The sequence below is a fragment of the Phoca vitulina genome, unplaced genomic scaffold (assembly GCF_004348235.1).
Source record: "Phoca vitulina isolate PV1807 unplaced genomic scaffold, GSC_HSeal_1.0 scaffold10, whole genome shotgun sequence".
Classification (NCBI taxonomy): Eukaryota; Metazoa; Chordata; class Mammalia; order Carnivora; family Phocidae; genus Phoca; species Phoca vitulina.
In genome coordinates, this window is record NW_022589713.1 from 26,428,315 (window position 1) to 26,453,909 (window position 25,595).

General features: G+C 36.8%; 1 protein-coding gene across 6 annotated transcripts in view; it reads right to left on the minus strand.

Moving 5' to 3' along the window:
* HACL1 (2-hydroxyacyl-CoA lyase 1) overlaps positions 1-25,595 on the minus strand; it is a 50,901-nt gene that overhangs the window by 22,593 nt on the left and 2,713 nt on the right. For 5 of the 6 annotated variants that reach the window (XR_004300093.1, XR_004300094.1, XR_004300092.1 and 2 more), the window contains exons 3-15: positions 22,259-22,299; positions 21,552-21,632; positions 19,766-19,838; positions 17,540-17,617; positions 16,612-16,706; positions 14,459-14,571; positions 11,950-12,085; positions 8,090-8,195; positions 6,751-6,834; positions 5,706-5,807; positions 3,038-3,192; positions 2,475-2,633; positions 819-926 (exon numbers count right to left, since the gene is read on the minus strand). Coding sequence is in view for 2 of the 6 variants with exons in the window: in XM_032408739.1 (XP_032264630.1) it covers positions 819-926; positions 2,475-2,633; positions 3,038-3,192; positions 5,706-5,807; positions 6,751-6,834; positions 8,090-8,195; positions 11,950-12,085; positions 14,459-14,571; positions 16,612-16,706; positions 17,540-17,617; positions 19,766-19,838; positions 21,552-21,632; positions 22,259-22,299 (1,331 nt within the window). In the remaining 4 variants the exon portion in view is untranslated. The remainder of the gene's footprint in view (positions 1-818; positions 927-2,474; positions 2,634-3,037; positions 3,193-5,705; positions 5,808-6,750; positions 6,835-8,089; positions 8,196-11,949; positions 12,086-14,458; positions 14,572-16,611; positions 16,707-17,539; positions 17,618-19,765; positions 19,839-21,551; positions 21,633-22,258; positions 22,300-25,595) is intronic. The other variant, XR_004300095.1, reaches the window with a different exon arrangement.

Genomic DNA, 25,595 nt, shown 5'->3' on the forward strand with positions numbered 1-25,595 from the left:
GACTAGTTAAAATAAGGAACTGACTTTTTAATTTAATTTAATAACCACACATGGCTACTGGCTACTATATTGAACAGTGCAAGCTATGCCATCAACTACCATGAACCCAAAATAAAAAGAAGAAAAAAGGAATGGTTATTGCAAAATATAGCAAATAACAGCAAAATGAGAACTGAAGTTAGTGAAGCATAAGCAAACATACTCACACCCTGCTCCACCCCAGACTGAGCAAATTCATGACTCGTAGCATGGCCAGCTAAATACTGTCTCACTTTGACTCTGCCATCAGATAATCAAGAGTTTGTTAAGTAATAAAGAGAAGGAAGACCTCTGGATCATAAAGAATATGTTAACATTCATGTCTTCCATGGTGTAATAGGAATAGAAGGACTGGGAGCATTTTGCAACAAGCCCTTTCATTAAAGCTCAGACATCAAACTTAATTGTCCCAAGTCTTCAGTGGCCCCCTGATCATAAATTATTTATTGAAGCACCCTATCATGCACTGGGTGTTACATGTAAGTGATGAATCACTAAATTCTACTCCTGAAACCAATATTACACTATGTTAACTAACTAGAATTTAAATAAAAATTTGGAAAAAAAAAAAAAAAGAAAATGAAAAAAAATGAAGCACCCCATTACAAATGGTTGTACAAAGGGGAGTCATGCAGATAGGGTTCCTACTCTTTAGAGGGGCTGACAATATAAGTAAACAATACTCACATGACAGAAGCACATTTCAATACAGCAGACTCTTTAAGGAGAGATTAAAATAGATGAGAGAAATTAAATACACATTGTTCTGGGTTACTTACACTGCAGTAGCATCTCCAAATTTTAACATTTCCTTCCAAGAATCTGCATCAAAACCTTGGTAAATTCCATTATTATTCACCACCAAAAGTACAATGGGCAAGTTGTACCTAAAATTGAAAGCAAAATATCAAGGAAATCATTCTTCATTCTAAAGCAGTTTCTTTTCTTCAGGTTGAAATTTTAACTTATAAATGGATAGTTTTCCATAAGCTTGTTTTATAATATTAGGGTAATACTAAAAATTAAGTATTTGTTATCCTAATAAGGAATATCAAGTCGTTAACGGAAACATGGAGTAGCAGAAAGGATGTAAGATTAGAGGTCGGCACACTTGGTTCTGCCACTATGCACCTGTGGACCTCACAGAGCTTTTCTGAACTTGGTTTTCATAGATCCAGGTGTTAATAAGAATGACACCTTCCACATTTAATATTCTCTGAAGCACCACTTCTAGGTGGTGCCTAGTAGTACTATTTGGAAAGTATCTTTCTATTTACTGAGCTTCTCATAGATAACTAGCACTTGCTAGATGCTGTGGGAGACATATAAGTGACTAGCATACATTCTCTTCTCTCAATCCACTTCACCCAAAATTAGAAAAACATTATATGGTGTAATAAGTAGAGAAAAAGAGAATATTTAATAATGTGCTAAATGGTATTATAAAGACAAAAAAAGATGATTAAACTTCATTAATGACTGACAAAAGAACATGGGGTTTATTTTCTACAGACCTAATTTCTGAGACCAGGTGTAAAAATAAAACTAAAATGCATACTGTTACATAACAGGATTGTGGTAACTACTTGCTCTCCATGCTCAAAGGGAATCATGACTCTCTAGAAGGCCAGCTTTCCCATAAATCATCTTTTTGGTGTGTATCACTTGTCTGTCAATACAGACACTCTAACAAGTACATACTTTCCCTCTGATCTTTAAAGTGTTATATGCCAAAGCTCTGAAAGCCCCCAAAACATGATTTACAAACAAGCTCTAATCAGAGTCCTGGCTAAGAATACAGAATGATTTTACCACAGTTTGAATAACTAGGGAGAAAAAATATATACTTATATAGTAGGATCTATAGCTCATGAGTTTCTCCATGAATCCTCACAACTAGAAACAGAATCAACAGCTCACACTGAGTGAGCAGTCATCTCGAGCTTTATCTAGATTACCTCATTTGTTCCTCGCAACTGTCCTCTAAGGTAGGAACTATTACTATTCCTCTCCCTATTTCGGAGGAGACTAAAGCTTAGTAAAGGAACTTAACCTGCATCACCCGCATCATCTGGCTCTGATGTGGTCAAGCCAGTATTTAAATTCAGGCCATGTGACCCAGAGGCTGTACTCTTAACCACAAAGCTCTGCTGTCTCCCTGCAGAAAACAAGCTTTTCTCAGACCAGAACTTTTTGCAGTGATCTCAAAACCACTCGTCACAGTTTTGCAGGTTTGGGCATGTAGTAAAGGGTCATGAACACACTAACCTGGATGAGAAAGATGCTGGGGTTATTTCATACCAGTATTCTCAGGACGCAGCACAGAGCTATGTACAAGGGCCCTTGGCACATGGTGAACACCTGGTAAGCACTGTTAAGCGAGTGAGTCTTTATGTGTAATTTTTTATATTTTGGAGAAAGAAATGCTGTTTTACCTGCAGACGGTTTCCACCTCCATGCCAGAAAACCCAAATGCACTGTCTCCCTCCACACAGATGACACGTTGCCCTGGGTTTCTATCTTTAGCCACTATAGCAGCTGCAATGGCAAATCCCAAACCAACTCCCATTGTTCCAAAAGTACCAGCATCGAGCCTGTTGGGGAACAAAGCTAAAATGAAACCCTCTGGGGCATGCTGATGGTGGGGTTGGCACAAATCGAGTCATATATGTGTGTAAAATAAAGAACAATAAAAACATTCTCTGTCTTTAATATAAAGTTTTTAGATTATGAGGAACCAATTAGTCAAGGATAAGCAGAATGGGTGGAAAAAGTCTCTCATGATTGCTTGAAAGACTACGAATATACTAAGTATACAAATTATCACATGATCATGAAGACATATCAAGCATAAAAACTCTACCAAATCTTACCTAAGAATACTTTTATGAAATATGTCCTTATACACTGAATATGTGTAATTCTCAAATGTTTTATGAACCTGCACTACTATAGTTTCCAATTTAACACATTATAATTTCTTTCCTGGAAGCCTCACCTGTGACGAGGAAGGTAGTTCTGAATCACAGTGCGTCCAATATCCATAGTATTTGCTCCTTCGCTTACCACAAAACAGTCTCTGGGTAGTTGTTCTTGAACATGGTAGAATACTGTGTAATAATTCATAGGCAGGGATTTTTGGGAAGCTAATTCCTAAAGTATTTGAGGGAAACATAATCAAATTAGATTGAGATACAGTGAAAAATTAGCAATGTCAATAAGCTACTACCAAACTTATTTGGAAATAGGCAACAAGAACGAGCTATGAGGTTCCCAAATCACCACGCTGAGAAGCTAATGGATCTGTGAACAGGCCTGTGGGACATGCTAAGAAAAAGGGGACCCACAGACCCAGTCTGGGACACAATCAAATAAACCAGGGAATAGCTTTCTTCCTGGACACCCACCATGCACAATAGCATCCTAGAGCGAGACAAGTCCTACAGTAAAGATAGCTGGAAACACTGGGTTAAACAAAACTAAACAGTCTTATTTGAGCACTTTTAAGAAAACACTGCATTACAAAAAATAAAAATTTTATTCTAGAATATTTTAATCTGAAATATGCCCTTAAACTTAAAATAAAAATGAAGTCAGGATTCTAGAAAATCTGAAAATCTGGTTCTTCTCCACATGCACTGGAGAGTAAAGAGGATATGCTTCACCCACTATTTCAAAGAGTCTCTGAATAGAGCAAGGTAAGTGCCTTTGTCTAGCTATATGCCTTCTAGAGTAGAGAGAGAGACACATGGGGCTTCAGCAGCAACAATCTCATGTGCTCCCAGCACTGCCTCTCCACTTGTGCTATTCTGGCCTGTTGGAGATTATACGTAAAACGGATGAGGCACCCTCCTATACTCCTGTGCCAGGAAGAGAGGCAAGTTCCTTCCATCTTAAACTAATATGATTCCTAGGGAAAAGAAGGGATTAATCATCACACCATTCAGGAAAACAGAATTGAGCCTGGCTCTTGATAGAAACAGCCACTGATTAAAATTCCAATGAGACACAAAATTACGTATAATTAATTCTGCTAGTTTTGAAAATGTGAATTTATTCCAAGATGTCTGACCTATTAGGGAACAATATGAGAATAACTCAAATTTCGTATTTGCTTATGCAGGATTCTGTCAGTGAGAAACACTACATGAACACAGAAAACTGCACCCAGCTGAACCAAGATACATAGAAATACACAAAACATCGAAAAAAATCAAGAACAACCTTTCTCACAAAGAAAAAATTCTACCTATATACAAAGACTCTAAACAGAAATCACCACATCCTGCAGAAGTGATTCATTTCACTGCTAGTAGTAGTGGATGATGTGGTAGTTTCACACATTACTACAACTTCCAAAGCCTTTAGATATCAGGCAAAGCCATGAGTGCAGATGAGAAAGTTGCAAAACAATTTCCAGTAGTGATATAAAAGTTAATCTGAGGGGCGCCTGGGTGGCTCAGTTGTTAAGCGTCTGCCTTTGGCTCAGGTCATGATCCCAGGCTCCTGGGATCGAGCCCCACATTGGGCTTCCTGCTCCGTGGGAAGCCTGCTTCTCCCTTTCCCACTCCCCCTGCTTGTGTTCCCTCTCTCGCTGTGTCTCTGTCAAATAAATAAAAATCTTTAATTAAAAAAAAAAAAGTTAATCTGAAAGGGCCATAAATGGTCTCCACCAAAAAAAAGAAAAGAAATGTGAGGTGATGGATGTGTTAATGAAGTAGATGGGGGAGGGGGAATCCTACCACAATGTATATGCATATAAAATCACCATGACGTACCTTTAAATATCTTACAATTTCATATGTCAATTATACCTCAATAACGCTGAAATTTTTTTAACAAAGAAAAAGAAGGCTGTATATTAGATCAAATTTTCAATTTTGATGAAATACCTATCTATTATACATGCCTGCTTGAAGGACTTTTATCTTAATGGTAGAAAAATATGCTCCAAGATTTAAGATTCCAAAAGATGTCTTAATTATGATTTGGGGCCAAGGTCAAACTGAGGACAGTGAGCTCTACCCATTCATATAGGTTCTTACAACTTTCTGTCCAATGTCAGATTGGTCTCCTTCTACCACTTCACACTAATTCAACAAGTTGCAACCCTTCCAATGCCTACTTCCACAAGAGACTTCAGGTCTTCTTCAAGGAAAAGCACCGTATTTATTGAAATATATATTTCTTAACCACTTAACATGTATAAAACTTTGCCATCATTTTTATTAATTTATTGAAGATTTATTCATTTATTTTAGAGCAAGAGTGTGTGCGGGCACACATGTGTGTGCACAAGTGGGGGGGAAGGGGCACACAGAGAGTGAGAGAATCTCAAGCAGACTCCCCACTGAGCACAGAGCCCAAGGGGGGCTCGATCCCAAGACCCTGAGATTATGACCTTAGCTGATACCAAGAGTCACACACTTGACTGACTGAGCCACCCAGGCGTCCCTCTGCCGCCATTTTTATTAGGTTCCTATCTTAACATTTCACAAAGTTTTTGAGAGCTGTGCCTCTAAACCCTTTTTCCCATGAGCCCTGTGGTTTTTACTGCATGATTTCATATAGCGTGGTGATTTTAGGAATGCATAAGTCATATTATGACAGAGCTAACTGAGCCATGAACCAGAAGTGGTCTTGAGTTTCTGTGAATCTCAAATTACCTTGGATGCAGCTTCATTGATCTTCATTTTTTCTCTCAGAGTTTGCCACCAGCTGCTCTCTGGAGGATACTGCCATGGTGTTTTATCAAATTGTTCTAAAAGCTAAAAAACCAGGCTTTTTATTTTTTGAAAATAAACTTAAGTCATATTAACACAACAATCTCTTATTAAAGAAGACAATACTGCTATACTATCCTGCCATTCACATCACTCACACTGTTTTTCCTCTAGGCGGCTAACAACTGATAAATAGGCAACATGGAAAGCTTCTGTTTGGGTCAGTGTGGACTTCCACCAAAAGTTGGAATTTCCATAGAACACAGGGGAAATGCTACCTTCTCCACACCTCACAGGCAGGGGCTTTTATGCCCTCCTCAGCCTTTGACACTAGAAGGAAAATCATAGAATCCTTGTGGGAAGGACAACAACCCCAAATACCCAGGGATTCCTGAGATACAGACCAAATGCTCTAGGATGATTTAATATGTGATTGGAGGATGCTTCATAATATTATATAATCATGATAACAATACCAATTTGTATCCAAAATCAAGTAATAATTGTGACTATATTTTATCTCCTGTTACAGTGATATATATAAATTATGTACAAATAAAAAGAATCTTGACAAGTCACTAAGTACCATTTGAAGAGTAAAAATCTCTTTATTTTCTAAAGAAATACTTAGATTTTTCCAGTACATAAAGACATTTCTTGGTTCTAAGTTCAGTTCTTCTGGAAGTTGTATTATAATTTTTCAGACAGCTGAATCCTACTTACTAAATCACTGTTTGCCTACTGAATGCCTTTAAGTCTTAATCGCCTTCCAAAAATGCTTAATTTACATAAAAATGATCTATATATAAGCAGTTGGATTTAGTGAGTTCCAAAGTTATATTTAAGAATAGCTTTCCATCATAAATTTTATTTAAAATAGATATTAATAAACCTGTCACCAAGTGAATCAAGGTTGAAACATTTTTAGGAACTGACTATTCCCTAAAGACCAATCCACATAAACTAAAACCTAGGCAAACGCTCTTACCTGTTTAGCGATAGCATTTATGTCTCCTAGCAAAGTCACAGCAGGCTTTACATTATTCCCCAATTCTTCTGCACAGATATCAACCTAAAAAAGAGATAAAGCTTAAGAACGAGCCATGCTTATTCTTAAAAATCTCAAAGAAGTCAATTAAGGCTGAATAAATGAACTGAAGATTTGATATTCAGGAAATTTTTTTTTTTAAGTAGGCTCCACGAGCAGAATGGAGCCCAATGCAGGGCTTGGATTCATGACCCTGAGATCAAGACCTGAACCGATATCAAGAGTTGGACATCCAACCAACTGAGCCACCCAGGCGCCCCAAGAAATTTCTTAATAAAAGTAAAAATCCATAGAACTATGAGTATCACAGCTAGGACAGAAACCTCATCATCTTCCTTCATTTTAATATCTACTCTGTAGATCTGGGTATTGTTCTATTATACACAGGAATGCATTTGACTTGACCAATTATAGTTTTTAATCTAATCAATAAGGTTCTACTTAATTACACTGGAATTGCTACTTAGAGCAGTTCTCAAATGTGAGCTATCAGAATCACCTGGTAGCCTTGTTAAACCACAGATTGCAAAAGTCCACTTGAGTTTCTGAACTCAGTAGATCTGAAGTGGGGACCAAAAATGTGCTTTACTTTTTTTTTTTTAAAGATTTTATTTATTTATTTGAGAGAGAGAGAATGAGAGACAGAGAGCATGAGAGGGAAGAGGGTCAGAGGGAGAAGCAGACCCCCTGCTGAGCAGGGAGCCTGATGTGGGACTTGATCCCAGGACTCCAGGATCATGACCTGAGCCGAAGGCAGTTGCTTAACCAACTGAGCCACCCAGGCAGTACCTTCTACACCAATAAGGAAACTGGCTTAAAAAGAGATTCATAATGATACAAGAACCATTAAAGTGAGGTCAGAGTATATTCCACTCTGTTTAGTGACAAGTAAAAGCAGCATTTAGAGATTTCCAACCAAAGGGTGTTTGAAAAATTTGGCATCTAAAAGGACAACTCAATCCCTAACAATGTTGAATGTTTTGTTCTAATCTACCATTCTATTTGAACCCCTTTTGTCTACCTTTAAATAAACCTGAACTATGAAAAAGAGGCAAATTGTGCTTTTCAAACTATTTAAAACTTGGTTTTGAAAGGTTTTCTGGTTAGAAGTAAAGCAGCATATTATGTTTCATAGACTTGAAAAGGCAGCTTACTTTGGTACCTGTAATTATGTTAGATAATTTATAAAAAGCTACAAAAGCCAAGAAGAAAGCAGAGCTGATAATAGCTGAGAACAGTAAATCACAGCGCTGATTTTAAATCTCTCTGCTCTGAGTACCTGGATAAACTTCACATCTGGCTGATACCTTGGAGGCAGTCCGAAGTGCAAAATCCAGTTTAATCTGGCACCAAATAATACGATTACATCAGCAAATTGCAAAGCCCTATTAAAAAGAAAAATCTGTTATGATATAAAAAGTGTATCTACATTTCTGACTTGAATTATTCTAAAATTAATTTCTAAAGTATTTAGAAAAGTTTAAATAATCTGGAGTTTATTTTATTTTACTCTTCAGAATCAGCTTCTAGGGTAAATTTGATCTTTCAAACCAAAATAATTATGAAGCCAATTCTATTTAAATAGTAATCTAAAAGATGAAATAAGAAGAAAAATATTATAAAACTATACCTATTTCATTGTTTATTACTTTAAAAAAATTTTTTTTAATTAACATATAATGTATTATTTGTTTCAGGGGTACAGGTCTGTGATTCATCAGTCTTACACAATTCACAGTGCTCACCATAGTAGATACCTTCCCCAATGTCCATCACTCAGCCACCCCATCCCTCCCACCCCCCTCCACTCCAGCAACCCTCAGTTTGTTTCTTGAGGTTAAGAGTCTCTTATGGTTTGTCTCCCTCTCTGGTTTCATCTTGTTTCATTTTTCCCTCCCTTCCCCTATGATCCTCTGCCTTGTTTCTCAAATTCCACATATCAGTGAGGTCATATGATACTTGTCTTTCTGACTGACTTATTTCGCTTAGCATAATACCCTCTAGTTCCATCCACGTTGTTGCAAACGGCAAGATTTCATTTTTTGATGGCTGCATAATATTCCATTGTATATGTATACCACATCTTCTTTATCCATTCATCCGCTGATGGACATCTAGGCTCTTTCCATAGTTTGGCTTTTGTGGGCATTGCTACTATAAACATTGGGGTGCACGTGCCCCTTCAGACCACTACATTTCTTTCTTTGGGGTAAATACCCAGTAGTGCAATTGCTGGGAAAAATTACTACAAGTCTACTGTAGATAATCTCAATAAAACAGAAAAAGCATAAAGAAAAAGAATTTCACCCAATAATACTATCAACTTAAAAGCTATTATCAATAGCCTGCCATATTTTCATCTAGTCTTCTTTCTATGCAAGTATATTTTTACATAGTTGAGCTTATATGCTATAATACTGTCTCATGCACTTTTGCTTATTACATTTTCCTTTGTCATTAGGTTCTTCTTAAAATTTTTATTTTTTTATTTTTATTTTTTTAAGTTTTATCTTACTTTTTTTAAGTAATCTCTACACCCGATGTGGGGCTCAAACACAACCCTGAGATCAAGAGCCCCATGCTCTTTGACTGAGCCAGCCAGGCACCCCTTAAATACAATTTTGAAAGGCTATATACTTTGCAGAACACATATACGTAATTTATTTTAACTTTTCTCAATTACTGGATAATTTATAAATACTGGGTTGTACGTCCTTTTTTTTTTTTTAAGATTTTATTTATTCATCTGAGAGAGAGAAAGAGAGAGAGAGAGAGAGCACACACAAGCGGCGGGGAGGGCAGAGGGAGAAACAGACTCTCCACTGAGCAGGGAGCCTGATGCGGGGCTCGATCCCATGACCTCAGGATCATGACCTGAGCCGAAGGCAGATGCTTAACTGCCACCCAGGTGCCCCTGGTTTGCATATCCTTATGCTTGAATCTTTTTTTTTTTTTTAAGATTTTATTTATTTATTTGACAGAGAGAGAGAGAGAGAGTGAGAGCAGGAACACAAGCCGGGGGCGTGGGAGAGGGAGAAGCAGGCTTTCTACCGAGCAGGGAGCCCGATGTGGGGCTCGATCCCAGGACCCTGGGATCATGACCTGAGCCGAAGGCAGACGCTTAACGACTGAGCCACCCAGGTGCCCCATGCTTGAATCTTAATACATATTTCATATTGATTCCTAGAAGCAGGTATTTTTAAGACAACTGATTCATATTCCCAAATTGCATTCAAAAATCTTCACCAAATTTATTGCTAATAGTTTTATTTTATATATCTTAATATCCTTGTCAATATAACTTCTAATTTTTAAAAATAATTTTTACTTTGATATCCACACTAATATTAACATAGCCATCTTTGTTTTGTTTTTGTTTACCTCATACACCTTTGCTCATTTTATGCTGTATCATTTGTTTCAGATGTTGTTCTTATAATATATATATGTAACTGTCATTATTATTGACCCAATCAATAATGTCTCTGCCTTTCTACAGAAGAGTTTATTAATTGCTGTGGGGTTTTTTTTTTTTACTTCTCATTTTCCTGCTTCTTGGCTATTTCCCTTTTATCCTATATTTTTCCACAGGGGATCTGTTCTTTTGCTTTTGTCTTCTTCAGTGATGATATCATACACAAAATACCATTTTCATATACTGTTATCGGTCCTGTGGGACCCAATTTAACAAACAGGTAAAAACTACAACTGAAAGGATAGATTTGTTTAATGATACTTGAAATTACTGATTCAATTATTTACAGCCACTTGCAATCTTTTTTACACTCTCTAGTTCTGGGAATGAACGGGCACATGTCTGGGGCTTACACCTGGGCTGTGTATGTGTGGACAGACCCAAAGGAACATAGCAAAGGCTTTGAAACTAGCAAGACAGACCTTGAAGTCTGAACTTAACCAGGCTAATTGCTTGCTAAAACAAAGTCAACATTCTACAGAGTATGTAAATATGACCTAGAATCTTGAAACATAATACTTAAAATCTAGGATACATTCCAAAAATACTCAATATACAAAAGAACCAGAAAAATGTGACCAATTCTCAAAAGAAATGAATAGACTCCCATTCTGTGATGACCCAGATGTTGAAATTAGTAAACAAAGACTTTAAAGCAGCTATTATAATATGCTCCATAAAGTAAACAAAAATACTCTTCAAATAAATGGGAAGATAGAAGTTCTCAACAGAGAAATATAAAATATGAGACAAAAGCACTGGAAAGAACTAAACAGAGAACATAGCATAATGTACAGAGATGTTAAATCACTATGGTGTACACCTGAAACTAATGCCCATTGTATGTCAACTATACTTAAATTAAAAGATAAATAAAAGGTTTACTTAAAAACAAATAAAAATAAAAAACATTTCATATAAGAAATTTCTAATAGGGGTGCTCGGGTGGCTCAGTCGGTTAGGCATCCAATGCTCAGGTAATGATCTCAGGGTCATGAGATCAAGCCCCCTGTTGGGTTCCATGCTGGGCGTGGAGTCTGCTTAAGATTTTCTCTCTCCCTCTCCCTCTGCCCCTCCCCCCTTGCTCACTCTCTCTAAAATAAATAAATCTTAACCAAAAAAAAAAAAAAGAAATTCTAATAAACTACTTCAAAGATGAAAAAAAAAAAGAATTGAACAGATATTCAGGGACCTATGGGACAGTATCAAAAGTCTACTATTTCCATTATCCCAGGAAAGGAGAAAGAGATTGGTGTAGAAAAAAAATTTGAAGAAATAATGGCCAAAAACTACAAATTTGGTGAAAGACATTAATTTATAGATTGAAGAAGATCAGAGAACAGGATAAACTAAAAGAAAACCATACCCAGACACATAATCAAACTGCTGAAAACTAAAGATAAAGAAAAATCCTGAAAGCAGCCACAGAACATATTACATATAGAAGAACAATGATTCAAATGACTACAGACTTCCCATCTAAAACCATGAGGGTCAGAAGGTAGTAGACAACATCTTTTAAAGCTCTGAAAAGTCTAAAAACTCTAAAAACAGGTGTGCTTAAAATTACATTTCAGATCTTCTCCTAGATTCATTAAAGTCACGAAATAAATTAGCCTAAGATCTGCCAAGCCACTGTACTTAAACTCTAGAATGCCACGCACCTGGATCTGGCAGCACCCACACAGTTTGGATGGTTATCAGGGATAACGCCCTTTCCCATGGGGGTGGGCAGAAATGGCAATTTACATTGCTCCACCAATTTCCTGAGGGCCTCCTCTGCATGGCCATAAGCAGCACCTACAAGCAATGCAAATGATTCCACAAGTCAGTTATGGTCCAGGCACTGTGATTCCTTTTTTTTTTTTTTTTTAAAGATTTTATTTATTTATTTTGACAGAGAGACACAGCGAGAGAAGGAACACAAGCAAGGGGAGTGGCAGAGGGAGAAGCAGGCTTCCCACGGAGCAGGGAGCCTGATGCAGGGCTCGATCCCAGGACTCTGGGATCATGACCTGAGCCACCCAGGTACCCCATGGCACTGTGATTCTTAAAACAGCTCACACGAATTTGCTTTTAGAACTTCTCAAATAATCTCTTGTTTATACAGGGCTTGCTTACACTCAAAACAAACTGTAACTATGGTTTTTATCTTTGGTATTTTAAAATGTTTAAGAAAGCCACAGTTCTAATTTCCTCCCCAATAATATTCTCAATTATTCTGAAGAATGTGTACTACAAAACAAAAGTTGCATCTCTTCTCTCTTGCTGCTCTGAATTGTCTGTTCTATGGTTCCTACTGAATTACTACTCACGATTCCCTAAATACAGTATCTTTACTGACAGGCCCAGGTGGGCAAGGAAGGACTTTGCTCTGACAGAGAGAGGCTCTCTCTAACCTCACACATTGCTTCCTACCATCAGCTAACGTGGACTGCACAGTCTCCTACCCTAGGCATGGAAATTCTAACAAGAGACGTTAGTTTAGTACATTCAGATTCAACATAATGCTCCCCCATATAAAAATACCTTTAAATCTTTTCTCATACATGTCAGATGAAAAATAGCTTCTTTTCATCCAGAAAGTTTCCTTGTATTCTCTTTCTTGCCTCAATATCTTTGTCCATCCAGTTCTCTCTTCCTGGACTGTGCACTCAGTGAACTATCATCCATCTATTCAAGGTGCAGCAGCGTCATCTCTTCCAGAGTCTTTCCATACCATCTACACGAGCAAATTGTTGCTGCTTCCCTTGAGAATACACCTTACCCTCTCTATACACACCACTTATGGGTACACTGCACTTATTTGTTACTAATCTATCTCTAGGTAGGGACCATTACTCCTCTGTATATCTTACAAATGTTTTCTATAATCCCTACCTTATCGTAAGTACTCATCAAATGCTGGTTAAAAGAAGAATGAAAACTAGCATCTACTGAGTTCCTTCTACCTATCTTATTATTTAATCATAACAATCCTGTTGAAGTTAATATCTCTGTTTTACAAGTGAGGTAATTGAGACTCAAAGTAGTTGTTTGCCAAGACCACAGAGCTAATACAGCATACAGCTTCATTCGACTCAGCTCTGACTTCGATTTTTTTCTGTTGTCCACCATTTTCATTAAAATTATTTTTAGTTTCTATGTAGTTAGTTCCTCAGTAGTTGATAATTGACTAACATGGTCATAGGTGACTCACAGCCCCCTCAGTTCTAGAACATATAATGGATAATAACTTGCTGACAGGAGTATAAGTTGGTATAATACCTTGGGAGAAAGCAATTTGACAATATGTACCAAAACCCCTAAAATATGAATTACCTTTTAACTTAATTTTCTTTTTGGGAATCTATCATAAATTGTAAATATGGAAAAAGCTTTAAGCACAAACATGTTTGTCACAGCTATACTAAACAAACAAAAAACTGGCAAAGATTTAAATATCTGTCAGTGAAGTGTTAGTATATACATGAATAGACCTTAAAATTATATTTAGGAAAAAACTTGAAGACCATGAAGAAATGTTGTTACAATATTAAATGAAATAAAATATAAATAAAACTGTCTATATGGTGTGATCACAATATATGAAATATACATGCAGAAATGAATAGAAAAGTATTACATGTTAAAAATAGTTGTCTTTTTTTTTTTTTTTTTTGAGAAAGAGAGAGTGCATGAGGGAGGGGAGAGGGGCAGAGAGAGAGAGGAAGAGGGAGAGAATCTTAAGCAGGCTCTGTGGAGCCCAATGTCGGGCTTGATCTCACAACCCTGAGATCATGACCTGAGCTGAAATGAAGAGTCAGACGCTTAACCAACTGAGGCACCCAAGCGCCCCCAAAACAGCTATCTTTGGATGAAGGGATTTCTTCTTTCTAATCTTCTGGATTTTCCAATATTTTTTATAATGATCAAATATTATTTTTATAATGGAAAAAACACATTTTACACATAAGACTGAAGAAACAGAATGGGTGATACTCTTTTAAAAGGGCAAGATCTCTGGGCATTCTAGAATAATTCTGTGATAAATTAGTAAATAATCCTAAATGAAAAGAACTCATACTCCGATTTCGAATATTAGATATGTTAATAAATAATGAAGATAATTTCTAAACAGAATCAGTATTCTTTCAACAGCCTAGCAAGATTTAGAGTTCCACTCGCGGCTACCTTTCCCGATGATAAGAAGGGGCTGTCTGGCATTTTTAATAACAGATGCCGCCATGTACACAGCAGAGGTTTCTGCCATACTAACAGGAGGTGGCATGCAGCACTCCACATACCTGGAAATAAAGAGCTCTGTTAATTAAAAGAGGCCAAGTTTTAAACTTTTTACTACGAAAATACCAAATATATAAAAAGGTAGGAAAAAAATAGTACAATAAACTCCATATACCCACCATGTGGATTCAACAACTAATATTTTACCACACTTGCCTCACATATACACATACAAATATGCATATCAATTTGTTTCTTGAACCATTTTAAAGTGAATTATAGGCAATTAAAAGCTTTTCCATGCAGCTCTAAAAGATAAACTTTCTCCTATATAACCATAATGTCCCTACCATATCTAGTAAATTAAGTTACTCCCTAATACCACCTAAAAGCCAATCAAATCAGTAATTCACTGACAGGAAATCTGAGTTAATGGCTTTACACTGTAGTAACAGTTGCTGTAAGAAGAGTAAAAACATATTCAGAGCCAGGGTTTAATACTATGTGCCATTTAATCTCATTTAATTTTCAAAGCAATGAGGCCAGGAGCTACCATTATCTCCATTTCACCATTGGCGGGCGGGGAGGGAAACTCAGAAAATAACTTGCCCAGGGTCCCCAGATGGTATATGGCAGAAACTGGACTGACCTAGGTCATTCTGTCTCCAAAGTCCATGCCTTTAACTATCTCACTGGGAGAATCAGTATTTTGATAATACAATATGCATTAGGAAAAGAAATTTTAAAACTGTCATAGTTAAGTATTTCTGGACACCAAGTCCTCAGTGTTTTCATTTATTTTAATTAATAAACATCATACACTGTACAAAATTTGAGCATATAAAACAAAAAAAGACATTCAATCTTTACAAAAATTTTATTTTTTTAAACTTTTTTTTTAAAGATTTTATTTATTTGAGAGAGAGAGAGGGTGTGAGCATGATGGGGGAGGGGCAGAGGGAGAAGCAGACTCCCCGCTGAGCAGGGAGCCTGACGTGGAGCCTGACGTGGGGCTCAACGTGGGGCTCGATCCCAGGACCCTGGGATCATGACCTGAGCCGAAGGCAGACACGTAATGACTGAGCCACCCAGGCGCCCAACCTTTACAAACATTCTAAAGAAGGCTTACAGAGTTAACTTACCAGAGACTCAGCTCTGCCTTCCCTCCCCCCAGTAATATTTTATCATGTTCAGGTATTATGCCGGGTAGATGTCCTTTTTGTCTGACTCTCACAAAGAGAAACAACTCTTTGGTATACTGAATATACAGAAATGCACACTGTTTTTCTGCAGTGACTAGAGAACCACTTGCTCCACAACAGCAGGAATATACTAAATGGTACCCGGGATGATGTCTTAACCTAAGTATCCACCCTTATCAGAGGTGACTTAGATACCAGTGAAAAATTGTTTCTTATACTTTTTATTTGCTCAGTGTTTATTTAAGGAACGTGAAAAATCAGAGTAACACCTGAGTGGAATATTTTTAAATCACAGAGACAGACAGAAAGACTAAAGTTTTTTATGCTGAGTCCTAAATAATTTTTCAGTGGTCACCTCATCTCTTGGTTTACACTTTGAAGACTCTGAATCACCCCTGCTACATTAGTGAGGATGTATTATTTACGGCCTCTGGAAGAATAATTTCAAATAAGTGCTCAGGAAGCTTCATGTATTTAACTTAATATTTAACCTCCCAAATAATTACTAAATAATACCATTTTATTTTATTTTTATTTTTTAAGATTTTATTTATTTATTTGACAGAGAGAGACACAGCGAGAGAGGGAACACAAGCAGGGGGAGTGGGAGAGGGAGAAGCAGGCTTCCCGCGGAGCAGGGAGCTCAATGCGGGGCTCGATCCCAGGACCCTGAGATCATGACCTGAGCCGAAGGCAGACGCTTAACGACTGAGCCACCCAGGCGCCCCTAAATAATACCATTTTAATTAAGAGAATTAAACCCTTTGGCTAGGATTTAGTTTAATTATTAAACTGTTAAAAGTTAAGACAAATGAAGATTAACTTATAAACTGCTAGGTAAATTGTTAAAAAGGTAAACATAATAACACAATTAAGAACTTCAGTATAACTATTACTCACTTTACAGAATTCACATTCACTTGCAAGTTCACAAAATCTGCAGGTATGTCAACATAACAAGGACCTGGACGACCATAAATACTGCTTCTCACTGCCTAAATTACAAATAGAAGAAACGATTTTAAAATTCTCAATCTTTATCACATAATCCACTCAAAGATAATTAAAAATTGTGAAAGGAATACTATTTTGTTTTTTTCTGGACATCCACAGTTGGGGAAATAAACAATTCTAACTAAAATTGAAATGCCCTCTATTGATTATATATATTTTAAAAGATATTTTTGTTTAAAAGGGGAGCGACAAGAAAGAAAATACTCACCTAGGGTTTTAAAATTCATGTCATATTATAGTCTTAGAAATTATCCACCAGGCTCTGCCTGCCAAGTGTTTACTCTATAACATGTGCTTTTACTTGCTTCTAGTCCTAATGACTTGGCTAAGTTTTCAGAAACTCTGCATGATGTTATCATATGTGTCAAATGGTCTATGTAACACATGGTTTTGAAACAGCTCAAATGTAACTCCACATACAAATGTTGCTTAACTAAGATTAATTTATAACATGCTGTTTAGGCAACTAAGGCATGGTTTTATATGCATTAGTACTAATTTTCAAAACTAAACTTGCAAAAGCATAAGAGAAAGGTTACCCAGGGTTTCATCTTAGCTTTCTTTTTACTTTTCTACAGTTAAAAAAATAATTTTAAAAACTGAAGGAGAAACTTTTTTCAAAAATAATTTATTTTATCTGTTTCTAGAATTGACAGCAAACATTAAAATATAAATAGCTCTTTAATACTATCATTTTTGACTGCCTGAATATATACCAAATTGTTGCTTATTCTGTGGAGAATACAAATAACACAGGTATGAGCAACTGAGAAAAACCAATTGACCTGGAGGACTTATAATTAAATACTTTTACCTTTTCGATAATAGAGGGAATATTTTCTATGCTGCTCGGCCGGGCAGAGAACTTGCTATATAATCTACAAGCTTCAACCTATATGCAGAAAGAAAATCACTTAAAATTCAGCTCACAGATCATATTACTCTTCGGAAGGAAGACAAAATGTTAAATCATTACTTTCTATTATGTGCAGAGAAAAGATGGAGAAAATACATTACCTGGACTGTTTCTTAAAAGCCTAGGCAAAGCCCAAATTTCCACCTCAGTATGATTCAGGAAGTAAATCAAAAACAAGACATCATTTTCATTTCTCAGACTGGCAAAAATGAAAGACTTTGATAATACTCAGCATTTACCACCACACAGGAAAGCAGGCACTCTCCTAAGCTGCTGGTGAGAGTATAAATGGGAAGGGAAGTTGATAATGTCCACTAAAAATTAAAATGAGCATATCCCTGGACCCAGAAATTCCACAGCCAGGAATACAAAACTTCACCTGCTTCATCTTGTTACAATTATAATCTATCCTTATTACATTTCTGCCAGTTTTCCTGTTATATATTTTACTGCTATGCTGTTTGGGATGTGTCAATTCAGCAATGCTAATTTTTCACTGTTTAATGCACTCTAAGCAATATATAGAAATGGTGTCTCTTGATACTTTTTGGTATGAAAGTTGGTAGTCTTAGTCCCATGAGCATGATAGAATTAAGATTTTCAGTCTGTTCCCGGTCATGCCATCTAAAGTATTTCCACAAAAACAGATACTTGGATTTTAAATCAAATCAGTGATTTTCTCTTCACATTTTTAATTTCACCTAATAAACTTTTATTATTTTCCTTTTCAGAAAAAAATATCTGCAGTAGACATTATCCTCTGCTTTCTTTTCATCTATAAAGTTTCTGTAGTAAGTTTAAATTTCTTTTTTTTTTTTTTAAGTATTTTATTTATTTATTTGACAGAGACAGAGACAGCGAGAGAGGGAACACAAACAGGGGGAGCAGCAGAGGGAGAGGTAGAAGCACGCTTCCTGTCGAGCAGGGAGCCCGATATGGGACTCGATCCCAGGACGCTGGGATCATGACCTGAGCTGAAGGCAGACGCTTAATCACCACCCAGGCACTCCTAAATTTCCTTTTAAATAACTTATCTGTTCTGCTTATTTTTCAAACGTATTAGCATCTTTTAAATAATGGTTGTTACTCTTTACCATTAACTAAGTAAACTTCAATTCCCTTTCAAGGGGATAAAAGTGTAACTTTTGCATCAACCTATACCAAGATCTAGTATTTTACAATAATTTAAATCATAGAGAAAATTCTATGTTTATATTCTGAGGTTCTCACAATGACTTCTGGATTAACCAGTAGACTTTGCCTAAGGTTTTAACTTTGCTCAGAACTTTGCGCTGGAAATGCACAAATATTTTCTTAAGAGTTAATCATTCACTCTCACCTATTTGCTTTCTAGAACTATTCTTAAAGCTGTAGCATTTTGTTTTATGCAACTATTTATGAAGACCTCTGTAGTACTTGTAATATATTAAAAAAAAGTAAAAAAAGAAAAAAACACAAAAAACAAACCACTATAGAATTTTGTTGACAAATTCTTTTAAGTTTTTAGAAATTTTTAAATATTCTCCTTCAGCCTTCTAAAATAAAAATGAACTTGTCCAGTCTACTGATAGTCATTTTACATAGGACTTTTCCTCTCAACTTTTTACTTCTCTGAAGTTTGGGAGGCATAGTCCCACACCATTTTTATTCCTGCATCTTGAGTCTTTAAGAACTTAGTTTCAGAGTTTAAAAACCTGTCGAAAAGCTATATCTCTTGGAAGACTGCTCCTAAGCAGAGCCTGATCTCCCTTAATATGCACACTGAGACTGTCTTGTAGTTAAGGAAAATTACCTCTAAATTACCTCAGGTACCTCTGTTTTGTGTATTTTGCAGATAGGAGTTTTCTTCTCCATAAATCTTATTTATTTATTTATTTATTTTTAAAGGTTTTATTTATTTATTTGACAGAGAGAGACACAGCAAGAGAGGGAACACAGCAGGGGGAATGGGGGAGGGAGGAGCAGGGAGCCTGATGCGGGGCTCGATCCCAGGACCCCGGGATCATGACCTGAGCCGAAGGCAGACGCTTAACGACTGAGCCACCCAGGCGTCCCTCTTCTCCATAAATCTTAATAGCGTACATTTATGCTACTAAACTCTAAGAAAAATTTTAGAGTGGGTACCTGTGGAAACTCCTGGAAGGCTCCCATCATTTCCTGCCTTCTTTCAGAAGAACCACCAATCACAATCAAGGGCCTGAAATAGTCATTGTTTTAAAAGAGAATTACAGATGAGATCGACATGTAAAATACTCAGGAGAGTGCCAATTAAGAAATAGCCATGTATGTTGAGAGAGACAGAGAATTTCACTTTCCCTTAAAAACTATAGATTAGGGGCACCTGGGTGGCACACTCGGTTAAGTTCTTGGTTTCGGCACAGGTCCTGATCTCAGGGTCGTGAGATCTGAGATTGAGCTCCCCATAAGGCTCTGTATGGGTATGGAGTCTGCTTATGATTCTCTCTCTCCCTCTCCCGCTGCCCTTCCCCTGCACTTGAGAACACGCACCTGCTCTCTCTTTCTCTCAAATAAATAAATAAAATCTTTAAAACAAACAAACCATAGATTAAAACAGATTTAGGAAGCAACCTGATACAAGAGAACCCTTCCTTAATTTCAGAAAAAGTTGAAATTCATAGTAAATGCTTTTCCTTCGTGCCGCCCACTTTCCAAGCCCTTCTGAATGCTGATGCTAAACCTCTACGTGTGGTGATGTAAAATAAATTTTTATGACCTTCCCATTAGTCTTGGAATTAAAAGGAGGAAACAATTTTTTTTTCACACTTTCCTAGGTGAGTCTACTTGGAAATGGTGGAGTAAGAGAAATTCCTCGGTAATAAATTTCTTAAAGAAAAGATACAGCAAACTTAAAGTTACTAAAAAAAAATCAGACCCTAAAGTAGGTAAGAAAGAGAAAGACTAAGAATGAAAAAAGGAAAGGAGGCATATGGCAAGAAAGTGAACAATGCCCTTCCTATATTAATCTAAATAATATCTAAATATTTAATCTTCCTTTATACTAGGAAGGTGAAATATTTTATGAATTGACTAGAACATAACCCCCTTTAACATGATCTTATTGGTAAAGTGCCAAAGATGGGGTTAAGGGCAAGGTCAAAGAGTAAGTACTAAGGAGCTTATAAAGCAAACTCAAAAAATATAATTTCAATTGTCTTGCTAATTATGCAAAACAAGATGAAGAATTGGATATACATTCTTACATATGGAGCTGGGGTCTTTAAAAAATAATTCTCCACTTAAAGAGGACTTGTACACACATTCACATAGAGAGATAAAAATACACACACACACACAAAAACTCCAAAATGTGTGTTTTTTTTAAGTTTTATACACAGTGTCATTTTAATGAGTTAAACATGAGACTATTCCCACAAGCTTCTACACATAAGTTTATAAACACTTAAAATCTCAATGAAAGAAGACGTTAGATGAAGCACATATTATATACTGTCTAGTTCCCATGAGTTTAAACAGAGAGCTATGCCCATATGCTTCTACATATATGTTTAGAAACACATATCTTTTTTTTTAAGTAGGCTCCATGCCCAACAGGGCTTGAACTCATGACCCTGAGATTAAGAGTTGCATGCTCTACCGGCTGAACCAGCCAGGCACCCCTAGAAACACCTAGATCTTAATGAAGGAAGATGTTACTTGAAAGGTTTATATACAGGGTAGACTCAATGAGTTAATCATATGTGTATTCCCATATGCTTCTACACATAAGTTTTCCAAAATCTCCAAAATGTTAACAGTGTTTACCTCTAAGTAAGATTGCTGATATTTTTTATGTTCTTCCTAATACTTTTCTTAATTTTTTACTAAGCCATTCCCTCAAGCACTTGATTCCAAGTCTTCCCACCCCAGATCACGAATAACAATTAATTACCAACAGTTCATGTTTGCATTTGCCATACCACCCAAAGCGTGGATGAGACCTGGGCCAGAAACAACAAGGCATACGCCTGGCCTAGAAACAAAACAGAATTTACTGTATTAAAAGCAGGTCAAATGCAATAGCTGATTAATATCACTCTAGAAGGAAACATGGCAACCTTCTTGGACTTCAAAAAGAGGACATATAGGTCTTTACTACAATTGGTAAAGCAATTATTAGAATATTTTCTGAATTATAAAAGAAACGAGGGAAAGATTATGTTAGTCTTTCCTGCAAGAAAGAAGATACCTATCATCTTCACACTGTATTTCACTAACCTTTTCATATTTTGAACCTCTTCATATTTTGAAGAGATTATATTTGGGCCCAATCAATTTAATGGCATACAAAAGCCAATTCTTGATGCTGAGTACATTTTTGTTTGGAGAAAAGTGTTTAAAAAAATTTTTTTAACAAATAAATATGTCATTTGATCTCTGACAGAAAATAATTCTGAAATGTAATGCTCTGCCTCAAATTTTTTAAACTGAATTTGAATGCTTCACCCTTGATGTGACTTTCTAACCTTAAAACACTCAAGGAAAAAGTATCTCCATATAATTCAGTTTGCCATTTTACACATTTACAAAGTCATTTAAGAAACTCTGTTTAAGATAGCCTTCAAAAGAAATTGAAATAAAACAAAGACTTTAGTTTACCTGCCTGTCAGATATCCAATCGCAGAGGCAGCATAACAAGCCTACAAAGAAAAAATAATGGAACTTAAGCATACTGGGATCCTTATAGTAACTGCACGTATAAAAATTCACTATTCAGTAAGAAACTAGAACTGAATGGTAAAGGAGGAATTAGAATGCTTTCAGTTTTAACAAGTAATGTTCTACCTGTAAATTTCAAATAACAGTTTAGGTATCTAATCTAGTTCCTAGTATTTCAAGGAACTTGTCTATTTCATCTAGTTTATTAATAATATTCTCTTACAACTGCTTAAATATCTACAGGATCAACAGAAATGTTCCCTATCTTATTCCTAATATTGGCAATTTGTGTTTTCTCTCTTTTATTCTTCATCAGTCTTGCCAGGGATTTATCAAATTTATTAATATTCTCAAAGGACCAATTTTTGGCTCTGTTGATTTTTCTATATTGTTCATTTATTTTCTAGTTCACTGATTTCTGCTCTTGTATTTATTATTTTACCCTTTTCATTAGGATTTAGTGTGGTTTTCTTTTTCTAGCTTCTTAAAATGTAAGCTTAGAGCACTGATTTTTGCTCTTCCTAATAGATTCATTTAAAACCATTTCCTCTAGGAACTGCTTTGGCTATGACTTACAAGTTTGAAATCTCATCTTTTCATTATCATTCAGTTCAAAATATTTTCTATTTTCCACTGTGATTTCTTCTTCAACCCACTGGTTGATTAGGGTTCATTGTAATGTGTCCTTTTTCTTTTTTTTAAAGATTTTATCTATTTACTTGAGAGAGAGAGAGCAGGTGGAGGGGCAGAGGGAGAGAGAGAAACAGACTCACCACTGCGCAAGGAGCCCGATGTGGGGCTCGATCCCAGGCCCAGGGACCACGACCTGAGCTGAAGGCAGATGCGTAACCGACTGAGCCACCCAGGCGCACCCCCCCTTTTTTTAAGATTATTTATTTATTTATTTGAGAGAGAGAGAGAGAGAGAGAGAGCGTGCATGAGCAGAGGGGAGGAACAGAGGGAGAGGGAGAAGCAGACACCCCGCTTAGCAGGGAGCTGGAAGCAGGGCTGAATCCCAGGACCCTGGGATCATGACCAGAGCCGAAGGCAGACGCTTAAAGGACTGAGCCACCCAAGCGCCCCTGATGTGTCATTTGTCATTCCTGCTATTAGTCATTTATATTTTCTTTCATTTTTTAAAAAAGATTTTATTTATTTATTCATGAGAGACAGGGAGAGAGAGAGGCAGAGGGAGAAGCAGGCTCCCTGCGGTGCAGGGAGCCCGATGCAGGACTCCATCCCAGGACCCTGGGATTATGACCTGAGCTGAAGGCACACACTTAACCGATTGAGCCACTCAGGCGCCCTCTGTTTTTCATTTTTGACCAGTCTGCCCTGAACTTTTTTTATTTTACTAGTCTTTTTAAAATGTTTACAAAGTATCAAATGTGTTATTTAACTTTCAAATGTTTGGGGATTTCCTAGTTATCTTTCTGTTACTGAATTTATTTCCACATGGAGAGGTTACATGTATTATATATTTTCAATCTTTGGAGATTTGTTGAGATTCCCTTTATGGCTTGCATATGCCTAGTTTTTACTTCTTTTTCTTAAAGATTTTATTTCTTTATTTGAGAGACAGAGACAGAGAGAGAACAGGAGTTGGGGGAGGGCAGAGGGAGACGGAGAAGCAGGCTCCCCTCCAAGCAGGGAGCCCAACGTGGGGCTTGATCCCAGGACTCCGGGATCATGACCGGAGGGGAAGGCAGACGCTTAACGGACTGAGCCACCCAGGCGCCCTGGTTAGTTTTTACATTTTTTTTAGTTTTTACTTTTAAACTACACTTCAGCTGCACAGCAAAAAAGGGGAGGTGCTAAATCAAATACAAGATAACCTGAAAATATGCTAAATGCCGTCTCAAATAAATCCTTTTTCTTAGTCTGGGACATCTTTTTTCCAGTATTATTTCTTCTCATTTTTTTAGAAATAATAAAAAATAGGATATTTTCTAACCTCCAATCAGCTTTATGTGTGGTACACTGAACTTAAAAAAATGTTTAGGACGTAAGTGTAAAAAATTAAAAATAAATTTTTATGAATCATAATCTTAACTGACACCACTACATATGCCCAACCAAGAAGGTGCATAAAGGCTCTGTACCATTTCTGTGTTACTATTCTCCATTGGCCCTTATCTCTTTTCCCTTTTGCACATAAGTCCAAATTCACAAAGGATAATAATAAGACATCCCTAAGAATGCAAGTGCATAAAATATAATATCTGTTGCAATATGAACACTTATTTGGACACTGAGGAGCACTGTCCACTTATTAAAGTGGGGTAATAAATGTTGCTACAGAATGAAAAATACAGAACATATAACAAAAATCATATTCTTCTGTTGCAGATGTCAAAAGTTGAAAAGGAACTCTTATTATAGATCATAAAACGTATTTCTTGGGGTGCCTGGGTGGCTCAGTTGGTTAAGCATCTGTCTGCCTTTGGCTCAGGTCATGATCCCAGGGTCCTGGGATAGAGCTCCGCGTCGTCAGCTTGCCTCTCCTTCTCCCTCTGCCCCTGCCCCACACTCCCCCAACCCCTGCTCATGTGCTCATGTGCTCTCTCTTGCACACTCTCTCTCTCAAATAAATAAATAAAAGAAAAACAAAAAAAATGTATTCCTTTACCAAGTTACCTCCACTCACAAGCAGAATACTGTGTGCAGTACTTAAAAGAGCAGACTCTAGAACTAAATTGTTTTGATTCAAATCCTGCTCTCCTACTTTCTGCTGTGTAATTTTGGCAAGTTACTCTGTACCCTGGCTTCCTTATCTATAAAATGAACATAACTGACAGCACTGCTGTGAGGATGAAATCAATTAATACATGTAAAACATCCCGAATATTGCCTGCACACAGTTAGAAATGGAACAGTGAGAACTAACAGTGTGCCTACTTCCTGGAAAGCTGCTCAGTATATGTCTTGATTACTCTAAGGATCCAATGAAAGATAAGCAAGTCACAACCAATTATACCTTTCTCTTTAGTACAACACATAATTGGATGCCAAGTCCTCTTTTGCCTCTTATATGGCTTCTGAATCGGTTCTCACATTCTCTCTTCATCATCCTGGCATTACCCTTAATTCAGGCACTAGTTAAGTCATCCTGACTACTGCAAAGACTCAGGTTGACTGAGGGGACTGTCTACTACTAGGAATGTCCTACAGGCATCTCAAACTCATATCCAAATTGGCTCTTCCAGCTGTACTCCCGATCTGAGTTAGTGGCACTGTGATCTACTCAGTCAGTTAAGCAAGCCCAAATCTAAGAAGC